This window comes from Solanum tuberosum, unplaced genomic scaffold (genome assembly GCF_000226075.1).
Source record: "Solanum tuberosum cultivar DM 1-3 516 R44 unplaced genomic scaffold, SolTub_3.0 scf00069, whole genome shotgun sequence".
Classification (NCBI taxonomy): domain Eukaryota; kingdom Viridiplantae; phylum Streptophyta; class Magnoliopsida; order Solanales; family Solanaceae; genus Solanum; species Solanum tuberosum.
Window position 1 is genome coordinate 1,070,626 of NW_006238995.1, and position 10,409 is coordinate 1,081,034.

Here is a 10,409-nt window from a genome sequence, read left to right on the forward strand (position 1 = left end):
AACATTGATAACGCAGGGATTAGTAATGCAGGGATTATTTTTTGTTAAGTGTTTGGTTCATTGTTTCCCACTTAATCTTGTGTTTGATTTAAAACTACTACAAAAAATTACTTTCCTATTATACCCTTGTGTTATTATGAGATTGTTTATTTCATGTAATTGAGTCAAGGTAGATAACTAGACCATAACACTACAGTAAAAAAAATTTAGAAAATAACAAAGAAAAAGAGTGTTATATAAATTGAAACATTTTTTTTCTTTTTTGTGCATAATTAATAACAAGAATTTAATACTACGCAACAGTTGAATAAAATTCATAGTAAAAAAATATATGCTAAATCTTTATTTATTTATTTTTACAAATTTTAACCTGTATAATAATTGTATATGGCAATTGGATGTTGACAAAAGAGTTTAAACTTATCAAAAATGAAGATCTAAAAATATACTTATACAATTTTATACCAAAGTCCCTTACCCGGATAATAATTAATCAAAATTGTTGTGGGACAATATTATTTTTTTTAGGATTTTCTATTTCATTTAACTAGTTAAGTTAAATACATACATACATACATACATACACACACTTATATATATATATATATATAATAAAATTTGAGGTATGATGTACCACTTTTTTTGTTGGTCAAGTATATCTTAAACTTAACATAGATTTAAGACTACTTATATTGTTCAATAGCTAAAGCTTATTAAAAAAATAGTCCAAGTGGTTAATCGACGAACTACATTGAATAAAAAATATTAATGAAATCATTAAATTACACTAAACGAATTTGGAGAATTAAAAGAACATTTATAATTATTTCAATATAAATAAAAGAAAATTAAATTACAAAGAAATTTAGGAAAATGAATAAAGGGATAATTTTGTCATTTAGGGGTCTTATCCAAGGATTAGTTATCCCTCCATTTACTAGGGATAAAATAAGACCATATATAATGTATAAGCAATCCATGGATTAAATAAAATAATGTAACCAAACAATGTATTAGATGGATTAAATTTTAATCCAAGGACTATTCTATTTAATACCGCCTACCAAACGAGTCCTAAAAGTCTAGATCTTTGACACATTTGAGAGTACTATTAGCTTAGTGGCAAGGTTGTGCAAAAATCTATACGTCATTCAAGTTCAATTTCCATGTCCACATTTTTGTCTACGTTCTAATTTTGTACAAAGTCATTTTAATTAAAAATTATTATAAAATAACATATTTGTCATGTTCATTACTTTTATTGCTAGGTTTGGCTAAAGAAAAATATTAAAAGAGATTGAATTCTTTCATTAAAATTTAATATTTTTTCCTTGTGGAAAAAAGATGTAGGGCTTAGCTTTTCCTACTAGTTGATGTATTGCTTTGTTAACTATAAGTCGAGTCCTAACACACTTGTAAAGGGATGAATTCTAAGCAATACAACCGAGACGTGTGTCATTTTGACTTTATTAATATTGTGAAATTAGGTCTCGGATCTAACTCACACCCCAAAAGTTAAGCTTAAAGGGAGGAAGATTGCCCAAGTCTTATAAAGAATTCACCCAACTCATTAACCACCAATGCGAGACTTTTGTCATTCTTAACAAATACAACACAATATGATACATTATGAGACAATACATAACAAACATCCTTACCGAGAGTAAGTCATACAGAAATTTATGGTCTTAAACCTATCATATAGAATGTTCAAATTGAAAATTTATCTAAATATAGAACACACTCTTTTTGGAATAGATCAAAGAGAAAAGTAAGACAATTAAATTGAGACAGACAATATAGAGCTATGGGTAGAACACAAGAAGAAATGTTGAGCCCATTTCTTCCTTTATATTACATTACATGCTTGTGCTGCTCCAGCAAAGAGAGATACTTGGTACGTTACGTTATGATTGGTCCCCAACATTGTTCGAGGGTCTGGAATTCTCAGCCTGTTTGTCGTAACGATGAGGAAAATTGAGTTTGCCATTCTCCTCATAGAGTTTATAGACCTCAGCAGCCAGAGCAGCCAGAGAATCATTGCCAGAATTATCAGGCACATCTTGACCAAACAAGTGAGTGAAACTACTATAGTCAAATGGAAAGTCCATGTCTGGATGAGGTGAAGAAGTCGGTGTGGGGATGAAGTCGGAATTGGGGATGTTGAATACCGAATTGGAGTTTGAGAACTCAACCCCCGTTGAGGAATTGTTATACGAATTATTTGGGGTCGAAACCATCTTATGAATATAGGATTCAAATATTTGCCCTGCTCCTCTTCCAACTTCATCACATTTTGTCTGCTGCACAGCAATTAGTTCTTCATTTTGGTTTTTGGTTTCTTGACCACAACTGTGACTTCCTCCATAGGTAACTTCAAAAGTTAATGGCTCTGTCTCAATTCGCTGGACCATCTTAGTAGCCTCACAACAACGACGAGGACATCGATAATATTCTCTGCATTTCCAATATTCAATGACCATATGTGAAATCCACACGCAGATAGTATAGTATCATCATACAACCTTTTGGTCAATTCATTCACGAAATAGATACTCAGATTTTTGGTCAAGGAACTTAAGAATAGTACTCACCTGGGATATTTTTCACCTAAGATAAGTTTCTGCCCATATTTCCGCCAACTAAGTCCATCTTCAGGTGGAACCTCTTCTCCAGGTCGAGCTTCTACATACTCTTTCCTTCGTGCCAGCATCTTCCTATAATGATTAATCGTGTAACGTTGAAGTTTCTAACAAGGACCTTTAACACGTATAAGAATACTACAATTTGAGTTTCTAAAACTTATCCGCTTCATGCCCTGATCATCTGAGTAAATTACAGTTAGGCTAGGCGAAATTGTTTACATACAATTTGGTAACTTTCTCTTTGGAGAACATACATATTCAAATATAATTACTATCATGTAGCATTATTAGAGAAAAAGTATTTATCGGCACCAAGTACTAGCATCAAACCAATAAGTCTCTGCTCATTTTATCACTTGATCGAGGTTCATTCATATATAATCCTACTTCATTTTATTACTTAACCATAGCTAGTTAAGAGAGTTTTGGCATCGAGGGTCTATCAAAAACATCATCTCAACCTCATAGAGGTAGGGGTAATGTCTGCTTACATCTTACCCTTCGGATATGTTGTTGTAGTAAGTGGAGAGAGGCTAGTTAGGTACCACTTCTCAGGACCAGGAAATCTAGATTTTTCAAAGCATTCAATATACCACTAAGATATAAAGCGATTCACGACACTCTTAATGTTCTAAAGATCTAAGCTTAATGTAGCACGTATCACTTCAATTCACATTAAATTTTGTACTCCAATTCAGTTATAAGTGAGGGATGAAAATACCATAAAGGGATGAAGTAGAATAGGAAAAGTTCTTTCACTATAACCAGAGTCTCGAGTCCTGAACAAGTAGTCCTATTAGGTAAATACCACTAAAATCCCATGGTGGACTTTCTATGTGAATTCCGATTAGACGATAAATAGGTTCTGAACACCAGATGGTTGAACAAAACAAAACAAAAAAAGAGACAGGGATGAGATTGAATACCTCTTCCTGTAGTTAGAGGGACGGTCACAACTCTTTGTGCTACTGTCAGCCAGAAGATGAGGAGATTCCAGCTGGGGCGCAGTTGATGAAGACGGTGCTGGATGAATAATCTCTTTACCTTTGCTCTTCATCATACCTGATAAAGCTGTGCCATTCAAGAGGGACATAGCTTTATCATAGGAAGAAAGTATTTCCACAGCCAAATACTGGCACACTAACTGTTTCATGGGATCAAAGTGCTTCTGCAGCTGCAACATCAATTCCTTCCCCTTGGTTAGCTCAGCAATCACTATTTCTCTCTCCCAAAAATTGTTTTCTCCCATTTTTTTCGCAGCTATACAGAGTCACCAAACAGACTGACTATGCTCAAACAAAGCTATAGCCAAAACAATAAACAGATCTGAATATGAATTTGAGAAAAAGTAATTTGCTAGTTGTATATAAATTAGTAGTTTGAAGACTTGTTTACAAGTCTCCCTGTCCATAACAAATGTATGTAGTTATTGATAGAGTCAACACATGTTGCATTAGTTGACTATCAAGGCCTTTGTAGGGACTGTTTTGTCTTTTCACCAAAATAGACCCTTATCTCCCTTCTTAGTCATCATAATTTGCTTTATGGGAGATATTGAACCTTCTATACTATAATGTTATCTATCATATCAAGCAGTAATTGAGCCATCAGAGCTATATATACTCAAATAGTATCAAGGAGTAATTGAATAATGTTTTCACTGAATCACTATTTCTTCCTCTTTGATACCATCAAGGTATATACTGTAAATGTGAATTAGTAGTTAAAAATAGAGGGGTGTGAAAGTAAAGGAGTAGCCGCTTGTAAATAGTTTCTCTTTTTGGAATACAAGTTTCTTTTCCCAATTAAGAATATCTACCTTTAGCTTGTATATTCATGGACGTACAAACATCTATAATTTAGAAGTTCTACTCCAATTTCAGTAAATGGAGATTTGGTCACTTTGTCTTTGAGTTAATAAAATTGACTTGATTATAAATGAATATAACTTGGTTGGTCTGAGAATAACTGTAGGATAGTATCGTATGTAATATCAGATGGATATTTCGTTTTAGAATTATTTGGGGTAACCATCTCAGGAATGTAACATTCAGATAGTTTCCCTGCTGCTCTTCCAACTTGAGTTCCCACAGCAACTAGTAGTTCTTCATTTCGGTTTTTGTTTTCTTGACCACAACTGTGACTTTCCCCATAGGTAACTTCAAAAGTTAATGGCTCTGTCTGGATTCGCTGGACCATCTTAGTAGCATCACAATGACGACAAACACATTGAAAATATTCTCTGCATTTCCAAAAGAAGATAATCCCTATCAGTTAACCACGGAATTCCCGGATATTGTAGTATCATACAACCTTTTGGTCAATTCATTCATGAAATAGATATTCAGATTTTTGGTCAAGGAACTTAAGAATAGTACTCACCTGGGATATTTTGCACCTAAGATAAGTTTCTGTCCATATTTCCTCCAATTAAGTCCATCTTCAGGTGGAACCTCTTCTCCGTGTCGAGCTTCTACATACTCTGTCCTTGGTGCCAGCATCTTCCTATAATGATTAATCGTGTAACGTTGAAGTTTCTAACAAGGACTTTTAACATGTAAGAATACTACAATTTAAGTTTCAAAAGCTTATACCGCTTCATGCCCTGATCATCTGAATAATTACAGTTAGTGTAGGCGAAATTGTTTACATACAATTTGGTAACTGTCTTTGGAGAACATACATATACGAATATGATTGCTATCATGTAGCATTATTAGAGGAAAAATACTTATCAGCACCAAGTATTAGCATCAACTTAATAAGTCCATGATTATTTACATAAAATTTATCATTTGACCAAGGTTCATTTATATATAATCCTACTTCATTCATTTAATTACTTGACCATAGTAAGTTAAGAGAGTCTTGGTTCTGACTGTCTATCGGAAATAACCCCTCTATGACTCTACCATCCTATACCCTCTCCAGACACCTGTGAAATAACATTAGGTACTGTAGTAAGGCTAGGTACCACTTCTGAGGACCAGTAGATCAAAATTTTCAAACCACTAAGATTTAAAGCGATTCATGACACTCTGGATGTTCTAAAGATCTAAGCTTAAGCACATATCACTTCAATTCACATTAAATTTTTGTACAAATACCACATGGGATGAAGTAGAATGGTAAAAGTTCTGTTCACTATTAACCAGAGTCTCAGGATTGAGTCCTGATCAAAATTTAGTCCTATTTAGTAAATAGCACTAAAAATCCATGGCTGGTTTTCTACGGTGTGAATCCAGATCAGACAATCAATAAGTTTCGAAAACCAAATGGTTACACAAGAAAAGAGAGGTGGTAAGATCGAATACCTCTTCCTGGATTTAGAGGGGCGGTCACAGCTCTTAGTGCTACTATCAGCCAGAAGTTGATGAGATTCCAGCTGGGAAGCAGTTGATGAAGATGGTGATGGATTAATGATCTCTTTACTTTTGCTCATCATACCTGATAAAGCTGTGCCATTTAAGAGGGACATAGCTTTATCATAGGAAGAAAGTATTTCCGCAGCCAAATACCGGTAAACGTCCTGTTTCATGGGATCAAAGTGTTTTTGCAGTTGCAACATCAATTCCTTCCCCTTGGTTAGCTCAGTAATCACTACTTCTCTCTCCCAAAAATTGTTTTCTCCCATTTTTTTTCGCAGCTATGCAAAGTCACGAAACTGGCTGACTATGCTCAAACAAAGCTATAGCCAGCAATAAACAGATCTGAATATGAATTTGAGATTGATGAGAAAAAATAATTTGTTAGTTGTATATAAATTAGTTTGAAGACTTGTTCACCAGTCTCCCTGTCCTTAACAAATGTATGTAGTAATTGGTAAAGTCAACATATGTTGAAATAGTTGACTATCAAGGCCTGTGTAGAGACTGTTTTATCTTTTCACCAAAATAGACCCTTATCTCCCTTAGTCATCATAATTTGCATTCTGAGAGATACTGAACCTACAATATTTTACTTTTCAACTACTATTACTTTAATGTTTTCATTCATATTTATACAAATTTATATCCAATTAAATATCATCACATAAAATGAAACAAGATAAATATCTTCTTTTTTTTCTTTTTACACCGAGGCATACCCCCGAACTGCCTATCTGAATTCAGTAATAGGCAGAATGAAAACATTGCTCGACAAATTGAGCCTGACCAAAAGTTAGATAGACTGAAATCAATAAAACTGTTGGTACAAATGACTGCCCAAATTTCCAATGCAATGTCTGATTCGTGTGATATGAACGGAGATGCATTGTGGTTTCGTAAGAAATACATTCCAACAGCTTTCTTTTTCTTCTCTTTTTTGGCATAAATGACCAGGAAATACATTCCAAGTTTTGGAAATAAAAGGTACAGGTCCTAAAGGGAACATGTTCAGATTTGTCCTTGCCTTCGGTCCACCAAAGCGTCCACCATTAATTTCGTCTCATATTTAGCTCTCCTCAGCTTTGTCTCATATTTAGCTCTCCCTCAACACTTATCCGCTTGGCTCTGACATTTAGCATTATGGAGAGGCATAGAAACAAGAAACTCAAATTTACCCCTAAGCTATCAGATTCATTTATATATAACCCTCTGTAGTAATGAAAAGCATATCCATAAACAATTGAAAAGGTCCAAATATACCACTGCAATGGAAAACTGCAAGTTGGAGGGGCATATTTGAGACGAAAGATTAAGGTGAACTGGTGAAGATACTTCTATAAGCCGAGGTAAACAGAAGGCATATATGAAATAAATCACAAATGATAGGGTATATCTTTTGGACCTTTCCCTGGTAAAAAAATGAAGAAGGTTCCACAATTCAGTAGTTCTGGTATGTGTAAAGAGAGAAAATAAGACAGTTCATATACAAGAAAACCGCAAGTGAAGTGAAAATGGTAACATAGAGCCGCATTCTAGATTCAAAAACTAATCCATGACAACTGTAGCAACATAGTCTCTTTCGACTATTTAATCAAACAAATGGAATGTAAGACTAGGCACCGACACCAAGTGAAGATAAAAACACTACAAAATATCAAAAAAGTACTCCAAACCTTGACCAATTTCCCAAATTGATATGCCTGCGCCCCATGAACAAGCTTCCTCAAGTCGCATTGCAAGTGACATGAGCGTTGGGTAGAATACAGCATGCTGGACATGCTGATTGTCAGAGTACAAGAAGAAATGTTCAGCGCTATTCCCCTCCCACTGAAATAAAGGCTTGTGCTGCTCCAGCAAAGAGAGATACTCATGTGCTATGATAGGTCCCCCACCTAAACCTGTAAATGTACTGATCCTTTACAAATGATTGACAGATATGAGCAAGTAAAGATTCATCAAACTCTTTAAGATGAAAAAAGAGGGACATTTGAGCTGCAATTGAAGTGTAGTCCAATAGGTCTTAGTACACTCCAGAAACATATGTATAGCATCGTCCACAGATTAAAGGGAAGCAAAATAAAAGAAGCTACAGAGAAGTACAACTACACAATCGGCAGCTGGCCTGATAACTTTTTTGGGTGAGATAGTAGAAGTATAGCAAATGGTTTGCTCGGCCAATCTCACCCGGTATTTACTAACTCTCATCAGAAAACTTTGGAGATGCAAAATCCCTTAGAGGGTGGATATTTGATTCTTCCACCCTCAAATGGAGAAGAATGTTGTACAGAAATGCCCAGCATCAACAGTGTGGCCAAAATGGTAGTCTAGACACCTAACTTGTGGAAGATATTAGTAATTCTACAATTGTCTTTTTTTATTTTTTATTTTTTTTAGAACTCAAATATTAGAGATGTTTTAATCACTAACACCAGAATCAACTTTAAAGTCAGCTTCATTGCACATGAATCATTCAAATTTACCCTTAAAGCCGATGTTACTCTCGTAGGTCAAGATAATGTGAAACTACATCCTTGCATTCACCCCCATTGCCAACTGAAATTTTTGTTTGCAATATTTTCCAGGAAAACATATATCACAAGATTTCAAGGGAGATGAGTAATTAAACAGAGTCATTCACTACAAAAAACTTTAGCAGTCCTTTACCTGACATAAAATTGACCATCTTTACATCTATAATATCTGAATTTTCTATGATCTTCAAAACTTTACAGATAGGAAAAGTTAGAACTCTGTTTAACTAATATCTTTAGAAGTTCCTCTTAATTTTCTTCCTAGAGAACAAAAGGACATAAGCCAAAAAAAATGGTGTTTTTCATTTTCTTTTTTACTCAGGGTTGGTGCAAAGGGGGAAGTGAGGGAATATTGTTACACATAGCACAATAAGATAAACATATGCATACCTCCGGACATGACAAAATCGTTGCCATAGAAGTTGATCCCGACAAAGATTTTTTCACCCAATCTCCTACTTTTGCTGCCAGCACCCACAAGAAGATGCAACGTAGAGCGTATCCACTTCAGAGGTGCATTGGGACCCGGATTATAAGGACTTGAATGGTCATAAGTCATGAGAGAGAAACCATCTACAGCATCATAAAGGGCTTGTAAATCTTCTGGTCCAAAGTCATGCTCCTGCAGCTTATCTGTACGCGGTGGGCCTATCACATAAACTAACTGCAGATTTGTCTTGCCATTCCTTTCTAAGTGCACAGAATGCATAGCTTCTCCAAGTTGCTTTATAAATTGCAATGCCTACACTTGCAAACCATCAAAGAAGCAGAACTCATCAGAAATCTTGTGAATTACTTTTCCATATACCCAAATTACACTCACCAATGCAGAGTTCTTTCCTTGAAGTTTAAATATTAAAATTTAAACTAAGAAGGTTCTAATAATTAAGGCACTATTTACGTAATATTTTTCATATAATAAAATATTTCATGTAATGGCTTTCATGTTTCCAGCTTTTGTACAAAGCAAAAAATGAAAAGTATGAGATAGGATCCTTTATTTTCAGAAGTTAGAACTACACGCCACCTTATAAGAACGGAACGAACTTTATCGTTCAGGATCTACACAAAATATCATTGTTCCCAGCTCCCAAGTGTTACTAAAAGGAACAAAAACCAGAGAGAGAAGGTAAGCACTTAACCAGATTTCTCATATCTGAATTATGCAAGATGCCATAAGCTACCCATCTTGACCAGGACTCAAGTACAATACCATCATACTCCATTTCCCTACATAAGATAAAAGGATCTCAGAATATGTGGATGAAGAAAATGTACCTGACGTAAAAGACATGCTAATAGAATGGATAATCGTTGGTTTGGACTTTGGAGGTACGTTTTGCCAAATGTGTATCTTGTGAGTAATTGCAATGGATCTTCATCAGTTCATCTATTACCTACTCATTCTAGATAAATATGCTTATAGATGTTGTACGTGATTCAATATCTGATCCTACCAAAAATGAAGATTATCCATTTACTATCTTTGTGCACAACTCAGGTGGCTGCAATTAACACCGGTTTAACTTCTTCAAGTTGCAATAAAATTCAAACAGACATCTAAAATAGAGACTCACTTGCACTCCATTATGATAAGGTTGATTGCTTTCTCTCTAAGCTTCTTCTTCTTAAGCAAGTCCAGAGGAATCGCCTCCAGGACAACTCTAGGTAAAATCTGTAGATTGAGAGCGGAAAGCAAAACATTAGACTAGCTAGTAATCCAACATTACCTGACATGTTGAAACAGAATAATTAAATGAGGTAAAGATTAGAGGATTAGTTAATTCTCAGTTGCTAGCACCATCTCTATAGGCTTCTCTATTCAAGGGACCTGTTAGAAAACGGAGAGCAGTTCGTCCCCCCCC

The 10,409-nt window shown here is 34.9% G+C and overlaps 2 protein-coding genes across 4 annotated transcripts in view; both read right to left on the minus strand.

Moving 5' to 3' along the window:
• Positions 1-1,608: 1,608 nt before the first annotated feature.
• Positions 1,609-10,409, minus strand: part of LOC102605383 (chitinase domain-containing protein 1) — an 11,892-nt gene continuing 3,091 nt past the window's right edge. Inside the window, exons 5-11 of one of the 3 annotated variants that reach the window (XM_015307935.1) lie at positions 10,122-10,219; positions 9,687-9,774; positions 8,935-9,286; positions 7,687-7,911; positions 5,960-6,355; positions 5,028-5,150; positions 4,384-4,887 (exon numbers count right to left, since the gene is read on the minus strand). In XM_015307935.1, coding sequence (XP_015163421.1) covers positions 6,324-6,355; positions 7,687-7,911; positions 8,935-9,286; positions 9,687-9,774; positions 10,122-10,219 — 795 coding nt within the window. In that variant the 3' untranslated portion in view covers positions 4,384-4,887; positions 5,028-5,150; positions 5,960-6,323. Of the gene's footprint in view, positions 1,895-4,383; positions 4,888-5,027; positions 5,151-5,959; positions 6,356-7,686; positions 7,923-8,934; positions 9,287-9,686; positions 9,775-10,121; positions 10,220-10,409 lie in introns of those variants that run through there. The other 2 variants (XM_006345502.2, XM_015307936.1) reach the window with 2 other exon arrangements.
• LOC102606061 (probable WRKY transcription factor 41) lies at positions 1,684-4,049 on the minus strand. The gene is made up of 3 exons (XM_006345504.2): positions 3,572-4,049; positions 2,595-2,717; positions 1,684-2,457 (listed from the first exon to the last, which is right to left on the minus strand). The coding sequence occupies exons 1-3, from the start codon at positions 3,892-3,894 to the stop codon at positions 1,908-1,910; spliced, it is 996 nt and encodes a 331-aa protein (XP_006345566.1). The 5' UTR covers positions 3,895-4,049; the 3' UTR covers positions 1,684-1,907.